Source organism: Emydura macquarii, unplaced genomic scaffold (genome assembly GCF_026122565.2).
Source record: "Emydura macquarii macquarii isolate MOO-44397 ecotype Brisbane River unplaced genomic scaffold, CSIRO-AGI_Emac_v2 contig_3240, whole genome shotgun sequence".
NCBI classification, from domain to species: Eukaryota; Metazoa; Chordata; order Testudines; family Chelidae; genus Emydura; species Emydura macquarii.
In genome coordinates this window covers 2,662,045-2,681,495 of record NW_027133377.1, presented here as the reverse complement: position 1 = coordinate 2,681,495, position 19,451 = coordinate 2,662,045, and the positions used below count along the sequence as shown (strand labels likewise).

General features: G+C 39.6%; 1 protein-coding gene across 3 annotated transcripts in view; it reads left to right on the top strand.

Moving 5' to 3' along the window:
* Positions 1–909: 909 nt before the first annotated feature.
* HIPK3 (homeodomain interacting protein kinase 3) overlaps positions 910–19,451 on the top strand; it is a 126,615-nt gene continuing 108,073 nt past the window's right edge. For 2 of the 3 annotated variants that reach the window (XM_067532110.1, XM_067532108.1), the window contains exon 1: positions 1,488–2,435. In XM_067532110.1, coding sequence (XP_067388211.1) covers positions 2,417–2,435 — 19 coding nt within the window. In that variant the 5' untranslated portion in view covers positions 1,488–2,416. Of the gene's footprint in view, positions 1,412–1,487; positions 2,436–19,451 lie in introns of those variants that run through there. The other variant, XM_067532109.1, reaches the window with a different exon arrangement.

Genomic DNA, 19,451 nt, shown 5'->3' with positions numbered 1-19,451 from the left:
CTCTGTGTGTCTGACCAGGCATTATGTAACTGTACTGATGCTTCCTGCTCTGACCAAATGTATCATTTTCATGTAAATGAAATTACAACAAAAAACTTTTCTTCCCTTCCTCCCAAAAAAAAAAACATCAGTGGGTGCCTCTATTTCTGTGAGGGAGAGCAGTGGGAATGGGAAAGGCGCCAGAGTTAGGACGGCGTTAAATGGGAAGGTATCCACATTTGTCAGGGTCTCCCTAAAGAATTCACAGGGAGCATCAAGCTGTCCTCCTCCCGCCAGCAGCAGCCTGGGCATTAACAGTAGCTACCACACTAGCGTTTGAGCCTGTCCTGTGTGGCCTGTTCAAACGAGCACTGGACTGGGCCCAAGAGACTTGGGTGCTAATCCTCGCTCCACCACTGACCGGACGAGCAACTTCAGGAAACTCATTTCACCTTCCCCATGCCTCAGTTTCCTCGGATGTAACATGCAGCTAATGAGGCTCACTGCCTTCCCCAGGCGTTGTGAGGGGGGGTTAACAGCTCCAGCTAGAAAGCGCTCTGGAAGAGTTAGGCGAGGGGGGAGAGCCCTGGCTTGGTCCAGGCCTGGAAACAAGAGTTTCCTGCACCGCCGCGGACTTTTCAGTTCCAGGCGAGCGAGGAGCTAACCCGCGGCTGCAGAAGGAGAAAGGGCCCGGGCTCCGTAGGCTCCCAGTCCCGCTGTGGGGCAAGAACAGGGCTGCAGGGAGCAAAGGGAGAGCGCCAACCAGCCAGCCTCTAGGGGCGGGGGAAGGGGCCTCTTCCCTGGGCTCCGGCAAAGAGCCTGGCAGAGAGGGCTTGGCAAAAGGGCCTCGGGGGAGCACTGCACTGCACTGCACTGCAGGCGGAGGGGCTGATCCCGCCGTGGGGCCGGGGCCCGGCGGCCGCTCTGATTGCAGCAGCAGCAGCAGCAGCCGCGCGGCAGGCAGGGTCCGGGCGGTGGCGCTGCCGCTGCGGCGGAGGCCTAGAGCTCGCCAGCTCGCCCCGTCTCCGCTAGGAAGGAGGGAGGGAGGGCCCCTCCGCCGGGAGTCAGCCGAGCCATGTCGAAGCGGGACTGAGGGGGAGCGAGTCCCGCGGGCCCCCGCCGCGTGCACGATGGGCGCCAGCCCCTAAGCCGCCGGCGGAGAAAAGAGCGGCAGCGGCGGCGGCGGCGGCGGGAAGAGCAGGCCGGGGGAGGGCTGGGTCCCTCCCCGGGAAGATGAGGCGGAAGCCCGGGGAGCTGAGCGGGCTGAGCTGGGGCTTCTTCCTCTCAGCCGCCAGGACAAGATGGCAGCGGCCGAGGCGGCGGCCGGAGCAGCCGCAAAGAGCTAAGCCCGGCCGGGGAGGCGCCTCCCTGTGACTCTCCCGGACATGCCCAGGGCAGCAGCTCGGACCCTTGCGCTGCCCGCCCCGTGAAGGTGAGGAGGGCCCTGCCCGCCTGCCTGCCTGCCGGAGGGGGGTTGCCGCCCCGTTCTCGGTCTCTCTGCCTGGGGCTAAGGGCTCCCTTCCCCCCCAAAACCAGTGCCCCGCTGGGGGTCGGGCCGTGGCCGCGGAGAGCCCGGGCGGGGGAGCGCCCAGCCTCTGGGCAGTGGTAGCGGTGCGCAGCCTGCCGCTGCTCCCCAAGGCGCCTCCGGCCGGGGCCCAGGGAACTCGGGGTGCGGGGCGGCGGGGGGACGCAGGAGCGAACAAACTTTGGGTCCCGGGTTGAGCCGCCCTCGCCCTCCTCCCGGGCTGTCGGTGACTCACTGCTGGTTTCTCACTCAGTCCTTGGGGTGGGGGGCAGGCGGTGCCCCACCGAGCTCACGCACTGCGCAGTTCCCCTTCCCGCTCCCCTGGCTGGCACTAAAGTTGGCCCAGGGAGGTGACGCTCGCACGAAGAATCTAGTGGTAAACATGCATCTGGTCGCACTCCTTGTAGCTTCCCATTTCACTGTGATCCTCCCTTCCTCTCTCTTTCACCCAGAAGCTTCCCCCCCCTTTTTGTCTTTTCTCTCTCTTTGCCCCATTCTCCAGTGCACTCTGAAGTTTCCCCTTGACGTGTGTAAAACTAACCTGAGGAGGATCTATGTGTGATTGTTGTGAACGTAGAAATGTGATACTGCTGCTGTGTGCTGTGTTCCCTCCGTTGCAACTTGTTAGGCCAGCAGGAAGGCGTGGCTGCCGAGTTTCTCTTGTTACAGCGATTATTGCTTCCTTTTAGGACACAGAGGTGATTTGCAAATGTAGTTTGGGAAGGAGTATGTCTATTTCCATTTCAGAGGGGGAAAAGAATAGTTTAAAATGGTACGTGGGACTGATGACAATTCAAGCGAGCTTCTTGGGAACTTACGTTGCTGCGGTTTCTTTCTCCTGTTCTCTCCCCACCATGACTTTAGTGATAAGTGTTGTTTTAATCCTTGTATGGTATTTTCAAACTCTGTGAAATGCTGCCATTGTTCCCAGGTGACGGTATATTTATTCTGTTTATTAGGAAGATCTTTTTTAGAAAATGCTTATTTGTTGTGTGTTGGCTCTTTAACAGTTTTGTTTTCAAATGTCTGTTCTAAATCACTCGAAGTTGGAGCTTGACAAAAGTTAGCTAGGATCTGCTGCTTTGTATTTTAAACACTTGATTAGAGAGTGGCCAAAACCAATTTTTCTCGGGGTTTCAGATGGGTATTTTTTATGTTGACCTATCTCAAAAGCACTTTTAAAAAGGGAATTTTTGCCAGTCATTAGCTTTTAAAGTAGGCTGATGTCTTCTGGTATTTAAAATTTGACTCTTTCAAAAGAAACAGTTTCTTGTTTGAATAAAACTTTAAGAGGACTCCACAGTTACTTTTTATAACCTCCCCCCCCAAGGGAATCATTTTTGTATGTCAGCTCCATTTTGGTTTTAGGTGCTAAGCGTCTTATCTCCTTGTACTATGGGTGCATAGGCATTAATTAACTTTGTAAGATAAATATTGATAACCCCTTTTATATCAAGACATAAATGAGCTAGAAATGCTATAGGTAGTATTTTAATTTTTTTTGGTAGATTATGATTCTGTTGATATTAAATGCTAAATGTCTAATTTTTAAAATGAGAAAGTCAGAAACAAATGTATATCACTTCTCTCCTATGGTCAGCAGGTTGTTCCTAGCTATTGTGTTAAATCATAATGTTCTGAGGCTTCCAAATTTGTTTAACAGATTTTAAATGTTTTTAAATGCCATTTTTTAAAATGTGTTTTTGCTTTGATCGCTAGCTTTAAATGCAGGCCAAGTTCGTTGTAACTGGGGGGGTAACTGATGTTAAAGCAGCAGTTCACTAGTAACAAGACTTAGTTAAATATAGTTTTGTATTCTCGGAATATTAGTTTCACATACCATTACAGCAGTTGCACAAAGTGTCTGTTCAAACAGAGCAGCTGATTTGAGAGCAAAATAAAAATATTGGCTGGTCTCCAGAGGTTTGGTTCATAGAGACCTTTGGCAAATTAATATTGTTACAGGAGGGACTATGTTTGAAATACACATTGTAACTAAAAACTGTCAACTTTAACAAGTGTGTCAGCCAGCAAACAGAGTAATTAAGCAGCTGAAAAATAGGTCAAAACTGTATTATGAGGTGGCAGGATGAGGTTGCAAATAAAGAATAGAGCAGTGTGTAGATTTTTTTGTAGATGACTTAAATGGAGAAAACTAATATATGATTGCATTATCTCAGCATATATTAAACATGCAGATGAGTATATGATAAACCAGATTTATCTAATCACGTAGAAAAATTTGCTAGGCTAGTTTTGCTTGTTTACTACACTAAATGTTGGAGACTTCAATTATAATGCTATTTTGCTTCTCATCCATGTTCATGTTTGTAAATTATTTCTTCATAGAGTTATTTGGGTAGAAGTTATATTGGTACTTTTGTGGTATTAATATGATTCTATGTAATTGTAAACATTTTAGAATTAGACAGACTCCATCACCTTGAAATCTGGTTAGTTTAAAAAAAATTTAAAGTAGTTTGAGGAGCTTCATCTGCCTCAAGTCCCTGCACCAACTTCTGTGGTTTCTGATATTTGGATGTCTTCTGCTGTTGTCTTTCTTTTGTGAGAGACCCACACACAAATGGGAAACAAAGTGATATCAGATATACAAAGTGAAGAAATTGGTTTCTCCACCCTTCCTCTCATAGTGTATTATAACAACATTAGAGAGAATTTTCAGACAAGTTTGTTTGTTTTGTTTTACTAGACTGCTTTAGAAGAACACCATGTGGTGACTTAGAGGTGCGATTTTTTTTTGTTTGTTTGTTCATTTTTTGAAAGTGCTTAGTGTGTTGACCTGTTTCTGCTCCCATTAAAGTCTATGGGAGTTGTATCAGTTAGGCCAACACTGAGTGGTTCTGAAAATCCCACCCGAGATGTATTGTGATCCTAGGATCTGATCCTTCAAGCTTATCTGCATAGGGGTCCAACTCCATGTATGAGCCCGTGGTTTGAGGTCATTATATGTTAGTGTAAAGAATAAAAATCAAAATACAATTTTATTTTTTCATGCTACCATTATACTGATAAATTATACAATTTTCTTATTTATTCTGACAGACTTTTGTAATTTTTTTTTTAACTTCAAGTTTGCCCTCGCTTGCAGAGTTCTTAGTTGATCAGTCTTTTTGCTATGGACAATAAAGTGATTACACATGGCTAGGCATATTTTTTTCTGGAGTTCAGAAATAATGTCAAATGCAGAGGAAAAACTTTAGTTTCAGAATTCTGGTACTATTTCACTTTCAGCTAATATGTTACTTTACTAATCCTTACAGTTATCAGTTGTGTGTGCGCGCGCGTACTCCATAAGGCATTTGGCGCTGCAGTTTGGATGAAAAATACTACCAAACACAAAATAAAGTTACATTGTATAAATTTAGATGTCTGCTATGTTTTAATCTGTACTATTTTATCAAACAGTCTACAAATTACGGTGTTGTGTGTGTGAGAGAGAGGAAAAACTACTACTAAATTGCTTGCAGTTTGATTATCAGCCCTACTTTCCCGATGAGTGTTTATATTCCTACAGTAAACTTAGTAAAGAGAGGTAGAATAGTCTAATGAAGAGCAAACATGAAAAATGAAACATGGTAATGACTATTAATTTTCTTCAATGATGTACTTTATTGTGGGATTAATGAAGTTGCAGCGTAGAAAGAGCTTGTAGATGTTTTACGAATCCACTTATGATGAATCACTTAGAAGTTCTTGTTGTGACTGCCTCACGGTTACAAGAGAATTTAAGATTCTTGCCATAAAGTTGATTTATTGAAGCAATGTATTCTGACACGTACTATTTCTTCAACTTGGATTATGATGGTCATTTAGATGGATAATGTGGTCTGCAGACGTCGGGCCACTCATTTCTGACTCTTCTAAATATTGTCTCTACTGCTATTTTAAAAATGTGGAAACAGCTGTAGATTGCACTTGGTGCTGCAGTATTTTTAAAACTCAACTATTTTTATGTGGAAGCAATTGCACATGTTTCCAAAACAAATTTAGATATAATTTTTACTTCTAAAAAACTTTGTTTTGAAAACTAGGAAGATGTGACTAATTAATGAAGCCTTCACTACCATGGAAAGGATTTCTATTACTTGGTGGGAGGGGGAAACGCATCATTTCTATATTGATGAAGGATGAAAGATATTCTGAAGTAGGAAGGATTAGAGACCATGCTTTATTCCAGTATGTGCATTTTTAGGAAGAAGTGTAGTACAAGGTGAACTGGAAAGAAAATAGGAAGTGTGTGTTCAAAGGCTGAAATAAGTGGTTGTTCATGAAACCAAAGTTCAAGAAAACAAGTTGTGAACTGTGGTAAGAGAGAATTTTGGGCAGTTTTAGAGAGCGGATGAGTAGGCCATATACACCTGTTAACCAAATAATTATAATTAAAGCAGTTTTTAAACAGTTTTGTATTCCAATATATATTACAGGGCTTCAATTTACATATCTGTATTTTCCATCTTTTTCTTGCTATTTCTGCAGCTAGCACAACTTGTAAGAGAGATCCTCCTTTTTTTTCCCCCCAAAGGAAGATAGTGGAATTTGAATATTGTTTTCTGGAAATTTATCAGCTTTAGCATGTCTTGAACTGCTTTCCCTGTAGCATAGGAGGAGGCAGACAAAGCAGACCTGGACTGAAGCATGTAGTTTGATAATTCCTACTGCTTATTCATCTTGAGACAACTCTTAACTTAAATCCTGTTTTTTGTCTGAGTCTTTATGACATTTCCTTTTAGAGCATTAACTTTTCAGAAGCAAATAAAAACGTAAAGATGGAGCTCAAAGTGCATGTTCTCAAATCCCTGGCTAATCTGCTCATTATCTTTTAGGTCATCCTGTATGGATGCAGTCAGGGCCTCCACATGGGGGGGGAGAAAGAGTACACTTTACTGAGGTCCTGGGGAGCATGGCCCAGGCTGCAACCCCCATTACCACGAGGAAAAAAAATTTCATGGCTCATGAGATTGTATGTATGGGATGAGGGATTGTGGTAGGTGTGTGGGAGGGTGGCCCGTGTTACAAATTTGTACTGGGCCTGAAAAAATTATGCTTGGGCCCTGGGTGCAGTTTGTTTATTTTTTAAAATCTTAGTCCTCTTTACCAGGTGATCATTTAAAATATATTTAGAAATACAATCTTTTTCAAGCTTGTTCTTTTTTTAAGTGTTCCTCTAACAAGGTTATTGTAAAATGTATTGAGAAAAGACACTCTAATTGAATAGGGATTTATTTTTTGACATCTTGTAGAAATTTCTCAAGATGTGATCTGTCAGCTTGAGAGTGGGGTGAATAGGGAACATTTATAGTTTTAAGACTACTCTTCTGAAGGGTCATAGTAATCTGAAGGAATTCAACTTTCCATAGAAAGCCAAATCATGTTAAACCTACTCTGGGAATAGGTAACTTCCTGTCAAAACCAGGGTCTGGTCTACACCAGGAAATTAGTTCAGTATAACTATGTTGCTCAGGGATGTGAAAAATCCATATCCCTCAACAATGCAGTTAAACCAACCTAACCCCCGGAGCAGACAGCACTAGCTAGGTAGTAGACAGCACTATGGGAGAAGTCTCCTGTAGACCTGGCTATCACCTCTCGGGGAGGTGGAGTACCTATGTTGACTGGGGAAACCCTCTTGTTGGTGTACATAGTGTCTTCACTGAAGTGCTACAGTGGCGCAGCTGTGCTGCTGCAGCATTTTAAGTGTAGACAACCTCAGAAAATTACATTTTGTGAATTGTCATGTCTTATGTACTATGCTCTCTAGCATGAAGGGTTAATTTCTCTAGCATGAAGGGTTAATTACTATTTTGCTTTAAAACTAGAAGAGAAAATAACTTATTTTTAAAAAACAAAACCTTAAATCATTCTGCAGTTTTATTATGAAATATTTCTACCTATTTAAGGCTTTTGGATTTAACACTTGATCTGATTTCTAAATTGTTGAAAGCTGATGTGGAACATTCTCTAACTTCTTAATTAGAACTGCATATTTTAGTACACCCATAATCCTGCTGTGTGTGTCTATTTCAGAGAGTATTTAAAATGACTTACTGTTATGCGATCTTCTAATATATAATGTATTGTGTTCCCTTTTCTGGCTTGACTGCAGCATATTTTATTTATTTTATTTATACACACATACATACACAAACATGTTCATGTGTATATATATCAGACATTCTCACATGTGCTTGTCTGATGCTTCATAGCCAATGTCAGGATTTATGAGGTGGAATAGACATGATTCTTTAGGGCTCCCCAAAACTGGGCAATGCATGATTGCGAGATCCACAGGCATAAAAAATAAACTCTGTGTATGTACGTCTGGTGAGACTGAATAAGCAAAGATTATTAGGAAAAATTGCCATGGCATGCTTCCAAACTTAATGATCGTTTTCCATTTTTAAGGCTATTTTAGCAAATAAAAAGATTAGAAAGTTATTTAAACAAATAAAAACAAGGCTGTGATTAGTATTGCTGTTTAAAATTTGCTCCACATTTGAGGGATCCACTTTGGCTCCCAAACCCTACAGATCCATGGTGTCCAAAAATATTTTTTTCTGCAATGGATGAACTGTGTAACAGTCATTGAAAATTGGATATATTGCTGAACCCCTTCCCATGAAACAATTTTTAATTAAAAATGTAATCTTTTTAAACTCACCACATCTCAGTGTCTCATCCATTTAGTGATACAAAATAAATTCATAGTTGTGGGAAAGAAGATTTTCATTGTGTGGTGGTACAACTTTCAAACAATTCATGTGCTACTATGGAATGATTTCTTGTTTAGTACCTCTTAAATTATTTAATTTAATGCACGGTTTAACTTAATTTTCATTTTTGATTTATGTCTTTTACATAGAATATAGGCTACTTGTTAAAATATAGAGAAGATTCATGTTTCCATAAATTTAACCTATTGAGTACACACACAAAAGCAGTAACTAGTTATGTATATAAATAAATAAGCTATATATCCAAAATAAGTAGTAGAAATGTTATTGTCATGGAACTAAAGATTAACTGAAGTGTTCATGGTTTGAGGCAAGTGAGGTATGGAACTTGGTGTTTTACAAATCTTGTCATGTGCCGTCATAGGGTTTTGATCTGGGGAGCAATGTTGTAAAGAACAATAACAGTAAAGTGGGTGCTGGTTTCATTTGTACGATACTCATTTAGAGGGGTGATAAAGCAAGTCTTGCAATTAATGTCTAGGTTCCAGGATTGAAAAAAACTTGACAATAAATAGAACAAAGAATAGCTAAACTAAAGTTATAAAAACTTTTATAGTAATAGTCATGCTTCACACGTGGTAGAATCTTTTTATTACAGAGATATTTATTTATTTATATTTATTTTATAAATATTTATTTATTTAGATATATATTTGAATGAGAGAATCACTAAGGCCTTGATCCTACAAAATCATGCAGTTGGGCAGAGCCCTACTGAAGCCAGTGGTGCTTTCAGGGGAATAGGTATCTGCACATATATAAGAGCTTAAAAGGATCAGGGCCTAAATGAGTGTGTTGTAGCATAAAATGCAAAAATTGCAGTGAAGAATTGAACTTTGAAATTTGACTCAACAAATGCAAATAAAAATGTAAAATATATTGTAGTTATAGGAAAAGTAATACATGTCAACATTTTAAATCCAAAATGAAATAAAAAAAATTCCCCATTGTAGGACCATAATAACCACCAGCCACAAGAAATAAATTAAAATAGACTACATAGAGTTTATAAATAAAGCTATAACCCAAATTCTCAAAACAACTAAACTATCATTAAATCTAAGCAGAAATTTGCAAACGCTTTTATCAATGTCCTCAATCTGTGATGGATAGATTTTAATCTTCGTTCTTGATTGGAATTTAAATTTACCCAACACCTATTATTTTAAGGATTGAGCCTGCTATATGGTTTAAAAAAAAAATAAAGTGCCATTTCCTTCTCCCTTCATAGTTAACTTATATTCAGATTTCTCCACCTCCCATAATGGATCAATTCTACACACCCTCCAGAAACCTCTTTGCAGGGCTTCCTTTTGCCCGTCTGGCTGAAAATTTACTACTGCTTCTCTCCATGGGTTGGACAGTTTTCCCTACCTCTCAGCTTTTCTACTACTCCTAGGTCCTCTGTCACTTACTGCCCTGAATTCAAATCACTCTGCTCCCTGTCTCTCGTAGTTCTTCATACCGCTTGCTTGTCCAAAATTTCTGTTTGTTTGGTTGAGATGATTTTTTCAAGCCTCATTCTTGAACATGTAAGCTATTCACTTAAGGTGAAATTCACCCATATAGAGAGGCCCACACAAGGTCCTATCCAGTCATTTGAGAATATTTTGTTTCAGTAGATCTGCTGCTTTAGGTCAATGAAGGATAAACTAATCTTTAAAAAAGAGATTGGACTGATAGGTCAGCCCATAGATGCTCAAGCTAGTTCAGATGTACTGTTTGTGTGGATGATAGCCTATGCTGATTCAGAGCTGGTGGCAGATTTTTTCTCTGTGCATACTAGTTTATTGCCTTGCAGCAAAGGAGAAAAAAAAGTTTGTTCATCCCATTTTTGTTTGACTGAACTCGTATTGGAATCACAAGGTTTAGCTTTTGACGCGTGTACCGTATTAATATAATGATTATGCCTTTGTGCTTTCTTTAATATTACTGTTGGACAAATGACTCTTAGAAATAATGTAGGACACCACTGAGTCATGTGAATTTCCTTTTTACATTTTAAAATAATTTTCAAGTATTGAGATGATGGAGTAATGACCAATTTCCTTTGAACTTACATTATATATAATTTAAATACTTTAATCCACTTCAAAAATTAAATGTTTAACCTTTTCCTATGAACTGAAAATCCCGTGATAGGAATGGCTCAAATCATTCAGTTCAGCTAATTGCTTTGAATTCCAATTCTGTAAATAAAGAAGTCTATCTAAGCCTTCTATCTGAGGATCTAAAAGGGCTGTACAGATATGAAGTGCTGTAACACCCCTCTGAGGTGGAAAAGTATACTTACTTAACCAGTGGGGAAACTGAGGTTGCATCTCGTCCATTGCCTTACAACAAGTTTGTTGCAAAGTTGGGAACAGAGACCAAATCACCTTATTCCCATTTCATCCCTTCTCCTTATTATTTGTTGATCAGTTTTTGCCTTCTGGTTACAGAAATTTATATTGAGAGAAATGTTGTTGTCTAAATACATCATCTGTGCAGTCCAACCCTTGAGCTTGAAATGATTTTGGTCCCTAAGACCATTAGTGTTAGCTTTGTGAACCAGCACCCCTCCCCACTCCAACTTGTGGTTGCATGCCACCCTCCTGTTGTCCTTGGCTTGCCCTGCTTATAACTTCCCAGTCAGTTCTTTCCGTGAACGAGCTTTCTGTAGGAGCTTTATCTCTTTACCTGCTGTTCTGCCTCTCTTACCTGCTCGGTTCCTGCCCTGAGTTAAGTATCCTCTTGTGTCTCTCCCTGCATTCCGGTCAGGTAGGAGTGTGTATGTAGAAGTATTTCCTGACCCTGGGGCTTTCAGCCTCTTCTGGTCCCGCACCACTAAAATACGGCCTCCATGCACTTGGGAGGAAACTAGGGTCTATAGTGCCGGCCTTTGATTTGACTTCAGGTATTTATTTGACCCTGTCTCAGAAGCTCAAACCTTTTCCATGGGATTAGAAAAATTATAGGGCTGGAGAAATGACAGCACAGAGGCGGATCTCCTTGTGATGGGGTCTGTTGTGTTCCTTTATCCTTCCACCAGTGGAAATGGAGGGTATAATACGGTCCATTTGTTTTATAGTGGCTCAGGATTTTTACATCCTTTTTCGTGAGTGCGGGAATTCTCCGTTATGTACTTGTTCTTTCAGTTTGGGGCAGGAAAAACTGCATAATTTTATAGCAGAGTAGAAACTTTAAATTTTCTTCAGTACTGTAGAAGTATAAGTATATAATCTTCTCTATCCATTTGCATAACTACGGTTATATTTACTAGCCGGCAGACTTTCATGCAGAGGAGGATGTACTCAGTAGCCAGGTATTTCTTCAATTTAAAAATCTATTTTGGCCAATACCACCCCAACTTGTGTCTTGCTTGGTCTTTGGTTTCTCCCCTTGTGTTACTATCTGGCTGTAAGAGGTGAATACGTTTGTGAGAGGACACATCTGTTCATACCTCTTGACCAAGAATGAGAGGATGTTGTAGTTTCTGGGAAGTCTTTACTCTCCAGTACTTATAGGTTACAAGGTTCTCTTCTCTTTGGGAACCTCTGCATGAAATTACCCATACAACAGTAATCTTAAAAATAAGATTGATTAAAAACAGGAAAATAGTTCCTTTTTAAAATTCCATTTACTTTATCTGGATTTATGCCTTCCATAAGCTAAACTTAAATAAGGCATTTCATAATAGTTATAGAGAGAAAAGCAAAGCAAATAGCTTACATCTCTTGAAAGCAAACTGCTCTCTGACCCCTTTTTGGTCAGGCTGTCATCATTGCCTGATGTCCAGAGACAAATTTTCCTTGCTGTGTTCAGAGATCTTTTAGGACTTGTCACTTTCTGGTTTTGTACCAATTTAATTATATCAGTTTAAAAACATCCTACAATCAAATCGGTGCAATCCTTTAGCATACACAACTATACCAGTATCAAGGGGCCAATAGGCAATAACACTGTTAGCACCTTTCTACCAGTATAACCGTGTCTGTGCTAGAGATCAAATTGATATAACTGTTTTATAATTAAATTGGTACAAAAACTATTTGTAAACCACTCATAATAAAAGGTAGAACTGAATTATGCCTTTGGAGAATTTGAAGTGACTTTAAAACGGGGGATTACCTATTAGATTGGTCTCTTTACAGTGTGTTTTAATATATAACGTAATAGTAAACTGTTTGTAATTGCTGGTAAGTGGAACCTTGTGTCTGGTACCAAATGTAGTATCTGGGAAAAATCTGTTTAGGTATTCAGTAATATTGCACAATAAAATTGTTTTAACAATTATTTCGAATTAGATGCTCACTAATGAAAAATTGTCTGAAAGCTGTTAGAAAAGCAGTTTTCGTTAAAGAATAACTGCTGTTTTTGCTTGTAGCTTGTGGTTAAGCTTTGCATATTATTATGGTTTCTGCCACAGCAACAGTAACTCGTACCTGATTATTACTGTAACCGTATTTTAAGTAACTATTTTATACTTTAGTCAATGCGGTACTAAAATAGTGTGACCAGTTTCATGCATAATTTTCAGCAGTGTAAATTTTTTCTTTTTTTCCTGTGATGAGGGAAATGAGATGTCATTTAGAAGTTAATAATTAGTGTGGTAAAGCTTGGAACAGTCTGTTTTTCAAGGTTGTCACAAAGACTGCCAAGTTTGCAGTGCTTACAAATCTTTCTAAGCCTTCTTTGGAAGACTGCAAAAATAATTGTAATAGATTTTGGGATCCTCTGAACTTCTCTACTACAACTAGTACAGAAGCTGACAATATAAATGTATTCCATTTCATAGTGTAAAAAGTTTGAGAGTTGCATGTGAAACTTCTGTAGAATTTTAAACTTGGTGTGAGGCTGTGAGAACTGTATATTATTCTACCTCCTGTTTCTCTCTCTTTGTTAATTTGTAAACCTGGAGAGAATTCCTCCTGTGCTCCTGAACAGAACACATGTGAACATGTGACTCTCCCAGTTGATTTGTTCCAAAACACAGTCTACATGCTCTGTGTATGGTCAAAACTCACTTTCCTGTTGTTTGACTAATTGTTTAGTAGAATGGCCAGTCCAAGCCTTTCCTTTAGGTTTGGCTGGTCAGCTGGTACCTTAAGTCCTCTTTGCTTTAGACCCAAAATCTTTGTCAGGGAGACCCAGTTCTGAAGCTTGTTTTGTTTTACAGTATTTCCTTCAGTTAGAGGCCCTCCTTTCAGACTGTTTGTTTCTGCCAGGTGTTGTGGGACGGCAAATATTAGCTCCTGTTTCCAGGAGAGATCATTAACTCCTTTCTGTCTTGCTCCAGTATTGACTTGTCCTACCCTATTACATTGAAGCTGAAGATGAACTGTGGAGATTAATTCAATTTGTGCTTGCTGGTGCCACAAGGGAGATGATTTGTGTACTGGAATATAGGTGTGATCATCTTCCTTTAGCAAGGGAGGAAGACTATACAAATGTGAAAGGGCTGAAGTGAATACGGTATACAGATGAGAGGAAAAGTGATTAAAAACAGGAGGAAAGGGGTGAACAGAACTGAGAATAGAAGCAGTTCTGTTGGCTTAGTGACAATTAATGAGAATTGTTGGGTTTGAGAGTGATGTGGAGGAAGCTAAGTCAGCTTCTCTAGTAACCTGAAACCCTGGCTGACTGATGAGGGTATCTGAGCAAGGAAAGGGGTTCCAAAAAAGGGTAGATGCTAGTTTAAATAACTGTGAGGGAAGAGACAAATGTGCAAAGGCTCAGTGAAACTTGTCTAAAAAGAGGATTAAAAATGGAAACTAACTCAATGGAAGAGGAAGTGCATTCTAGCATTTAGAGAAGAAACAAAGAAGTCATTGTTCTTGTGTAGCTAGTGGGTCCACCTGCATGTGAATTTGAGTCCTGCAACAGGCTGGTGTGGGTGTTGTACCCAATTCTACTAATAACAGGGTAGACCTTTTTCTTTTTTCCCCTTAACCCTGTCTTGTACACAGGTGCATAGCTATGACCTTTTTGGTCAGACACTGAACCTGAGTCTTTTTTACTCTGATCTACTGACTGTCTAAGTTATGGTTCAAGATGTCAAGTAGTGCTTTGAAAACAGTAGAGGTTTGCTTCCAGTTTTGTCTTCTGGCTGACATTACTTTTTCTTGATAAAAGAGGTTTGAATGACACAAGCTGTGGTTAAGTTATTGCTGAATGCTTAATGGCTGCCACATTAGTCTAGAGTTTCTTAGTGTGGATTGATTTAAATCACCAAGTGGAAAACTTTGATTTAAATAATCAATTTTGATCAACTTTTCCATTTGTACTTCAGTTATTTTCTAAAGAAAGGTACATTCTCATTTGTTGATATAACCATTAAAACATATTGACTTACAAGTAAACCGAGCCTTTATACTAGAGGTGGTACATCATTTTGTTACCTATGAAGGTACCCTATAGCTATATACATTTAGGTAAGCAATTGTATAACTTACTATTTTCACATATGTATTTGTACATTTTTAGTATGTTAGAAGATGATGAATGATATATTGCTTATTTACACTGTTGTGCCATATTTATAGAGCTTGACCTCCAAAGTTGGATGTTTTTCTGCTGATATTTTTCTGTTTATAGGAAAGCAGCCTTTAACTCAAAGTTTTTGATCGAGGCTTATGGATTCAGCATATTTATTTATTACTTAAATGTTTTAAGAGATTGTAATAAGTTTAGGCCTTATATATTATATTAAATTCAGATTCCATTTAAAAAAATTTTTTCTTTTCAAAAATAAACTTATTTAAATAACAATTAAAATGTAGTTTTTATTTACCCTGCCGTTGCTGCAATATCATGTTCTACTTGCTGCTTTGTAAAGCAGTTTGGGGTTCCTTGGATATGATTAGTTGGTTAATGTTTGTCCAGTATTTCGAAAACATAAGGCACTATATTAGTACTAAGTTTTATAATAAAATAGTTACTTTGATATCTTTGTAAAGAACCTGCTGAATAATTAAAAATGTTATTCTGGAATGATTATTAATGAAAACTAAATTCTGAACAAATAATTTTTCTCTTTTCTTTGCATGGCACCTTTAAATTTCTAGTTTATAAGCATGCTTGAATAGTTGCATTTTTGAAAAAAATCTCAATTATTTATATAGTGCTGTTATATTTTTTTATTTAAAAAGCTGTGGAATTTAAATTTTTTTTAAATTATGAAAGATACATTTTCTCCACTTTATAATTAAAAACCTTGTGGTCATGCTACCTATTTAAGTCCGCCTTTTAATGTATAAATATTTGTGGGGAAAAAATAGTTTATTTATAAGTTTTCTGACTGATGTTTTGTACTGATTGCATTACACATTCCAATCAACTATTTATATTAAAAAAATCCGGTGTCTTATGTACTATCCAAAATTTGAAATATTTTTCTGTGTCATATGAAACTATTTAACAGTGAGCAATGCTGATGTGTTTGGTCAGGACATTCTCTAGATGCTTTGTCTACAGAACACCTGGACAGTTACACAGACCTTGGCATTTAAAATGATGCATATGTATGCGTATAAGACAGTGACAACCTAATTAAAGAAATCAAGTTAGTAAACTTTATACTGAGTTTTTTAAAACATGCATTTACGTATATGGAATACTGAGACATTTTAGTAACCATTAATGGATTGATGAAAGGAGTCTACGAAGACCACCACTTGGGCCCCACTCCTGGAAACATTTATGCATGTGTTTTGACTGGGACCAAAGATATATTTAAAATCTTATGGTTTAGCATAATTTCACCAGTAAATCTACTTCCTTGGAACAATTCCTCTAATTTTACTATTAAAACAATCTTAGAACTTGCTGTGGCATCTGCAAAACTCTACAGCAACCCTAAACTGCACCTAAAATCCAGTACACTGTTACCTGGGTCTGCTGAAAAAGACATTTACCTGAACAGCTTTGCAGTTAATGTTGGCTGAAAAGAACAGAGCTTCACATGAGGAATTACGTAGAGTACATATATCAAACATTTGCTGAAGGTATTGTCTTCCTTGGATGCAGATTTGAGATTCTTCTGACTGACTTTGACTTATTTGACTAAGAACAATAAAAACTTGCATAAGAAAATACTGGGATTTTGAGTGCTTTTACCTGGGAGGGTGGTACTATTGTCATGTTTTTTTAATAGCTTGTCTGCTTAACATTTTATCGTAGTGGTCCTCCTGGTTGGTGGATGGGTTCGTGTATATGCAAAAGAAAAACATCCTATTTATAATTTTGGGTTCTCATAATTAAAATTTCCCACAATCCCTTACAGTGGGTGGCTTAATCTGTTGCTCTTTAATATTAATCAAGAAAAGATGTCACTGGTGAAGGATACTTTTTCCATGCATTGGGGAGGAGAGTTTACAAGGGTGCCTTCACACTAGCACTTTGGTAGCAAAAACCAAAACCAAATTCAGAGTCAAAAAGTTCATGTTAATAGCCTCAACTGCTCCTAGCAGTCTGGGAGTCTTGGGAGTCTGGCCACAGATGATCACTGAGACTCAGAGCGTTGCAGTCTGGAATCCCTCTTCCTACTAGAATGTCTTCACATTAGGTAGAGTTAGAGGTATGGTGTTTGAGCAGATGTATGATGTCATTTTGGTGTCTCAAAAGGAGGCCTTCAGACATAGATTGGGAGGGAGTAGCTTGTGGTTTGTTTTTATGGATACCTCATGCACAAAAACTGCTTAACTACCACCTTTGCTCTTCTAAGAAAAACATGACATTTTCTTAGTGGACAGTTGGTAGCTCTTTCAATCTGTCATGAATGCTTCAAAAGTATATCAGATTATCTGCCATCCCATGTAATGTTCTTTGTGTAGGGTTTGATGCATTAAGCATTAAATCCCCTCCCCATCTCATACAACAATAAGTAACAAAAGTGCTTTTTGAGCCATTTTGTCTGAGAAGCTCAAGTTTTTTATATCCCTTGATTTTTCTGATGGCACAGAATTGTGAACTTCAGGCTATAATGACTGGTCCACCTTGCACTATTATCTACAAGGTTAAGGTGATACTATGGACATGTTTTGAAGGGCTGGTTTCTCCAGCTGAGCTGTTTGACACTAGACTGAAAGGGAATTGGCAAAGGTGAATTTGTGTCCCTTTTGATATTCCCGGTTGGTTTCCTGTTGGCACTTAAAGCAGTTCATGGTGCACAGAATTGTGCTGGTTGCCAGTGGACCACAGGGACCAGTCTGACAGTAAAGATTTGACTAGCATTTGGGGTGCTCTAGGCACATTCCCTCTGTTGGGCTGCAGTGTATGTGTGTATGTGGGCATTGCTATGGCAGCTATAGACTATTCAAAGACTCCACTATGTTAGGGGGATCCTCCACAGGCTGGATCTTTGCCCTAATGCACCAGAAAATCTTGCCCTTCATTTCTTCCATAGCTGGCAATAAACTTGCATCATACTAAGCTAATTGCCATGCCAAAGGATTTTCCCCAACCAACCTGCCTATGTTGGCAAATTGCTTTTCCACAAGCTTGATGTGAAAAGGTTTATAGATTTTTATTTGGAGTGTACTAGAGCCCTTAAAATGCACCCTCTCTCCTTCCTTGCATTTTATTTTCACTTCAACACAGTGCTGTAGGTTCTGCTATTAATTAGAGAACCTTGTCTAAATGACTGCCTGGCTCTGTCTCTCACTGTTACAGTTTGACAGGCCTGCAACTTGAAGGTCATGTCAAAGCTCATTCCATTTGGGGCAGAGCAGCTTTGGTGGCTAGCCTCAGGTCTGTTTCTATCCAGGAGATTAGCAAAGCAGCTGCCTGGTTGTATCCGTACACAATTACAAAGCATTATTGCTTAGATTAGTAATCTAGGCAAGAATCCAGGTTTGGAGTCAGCATTACAGAACATATTCCTCATTTGGTGGTGCTCAACTTCTTTCAACACCAGACACCTTTTAGATATATCTAATTTAAAGGCAGAGCAGGGATGTGGATGGTGGGTGCATATTGAAAAGTGGGATGGTACAGAAATGGAGCTGAGTTATGAGAGAGAGCATGGAGAAATGAGGTTTGAAGTGGGTGCAGTGGGGACCTATGCTGGGAGAAGCAGAGCAAAGAGGAGTGGTGTGAACTAGAATTGAGTACTATTTCAATTTGAGCCTTCCCCCAGCTCATTACATACGTAGCTTCAACATTCCCTCCCATCCACTCCACATTCCTGCTCAGTTCTCCAGGTTTACTCTACATGACTGCTCATCCTGTCTCCCTTAATTCTCTATGGTGTTGCTGGGGATTGGGCAACTGTGGTGGTGGGTGGGGGATTTCTGTGGGTGTGGAGGACAGGGGCAGAAAATGGGGATGTATGGGGGCGGGAGATCCATCCATGCCCCTCCTCCCTGTGGCTCTGAAAGAGGTATTCATCCTCTTCATATATAGTCCACAGGTAGTTCAAGTCCGTAGGTGAAAGCTGTCAGGAAGAGGAGATGCATCTGGGGAATACAAGGTCTTTATAGGCATCTGTGTCTCCTGATTATACATAGAGGCAGTATATCTGTGAGGGGAAGTCTTTCAAGCACCAGTGCCTTATGCTGAGGCACTTGGCTTTCATGTGCTACTTCCTCTGTGTGCCAAGAAGCCAAGGCAGCCCTGCTATTGGAGCCCTTCACATACTGATTTGTCAGTGCAGAAAAACAGAGATCCCTTTTTACACTAGCTTTGTCTCATACCCAGTCTTGGGCCCCCACATTCTTCAGACTCACCATCACATCCCAATATGGCTCAATAAGCTATCTGCAGAGCGCACAGCTGGTGAACTAGCAAGACATAAAGCATTGAATCTGAGCAGGTCTGTGAGCAAATCTTCGTGAAATTCAGGTTATCCTGAATTTCGATGACAACTCTTGTGTTTAATTTCAAAACTTCAAAGTGGTTAGTGTGACAGAGTGACAATGTCCTGCAATAACCTGAATGAACTTTATTGAATTGTTGTACCATATTGAAGGAGGGTTAACACCTTTGGATACATTGTATCAAATGCAACTGTGTATATGTTGTTGTGGCATTTTTTGTACCTTCTCTAGTAGGGAAGGGATATGCTGATGTATTTCCTCCATTTTCAACCCTTTGAAGCCACCCCTTGGAGAGGCATGCATATACTAGTTCAAACTGAATTCTCCAGGGACCAAAAGGTTTTATAATAATAAAAAAACCCAATCTGGTTTTAAACTGTTTGATGACTTTTTTCCTGA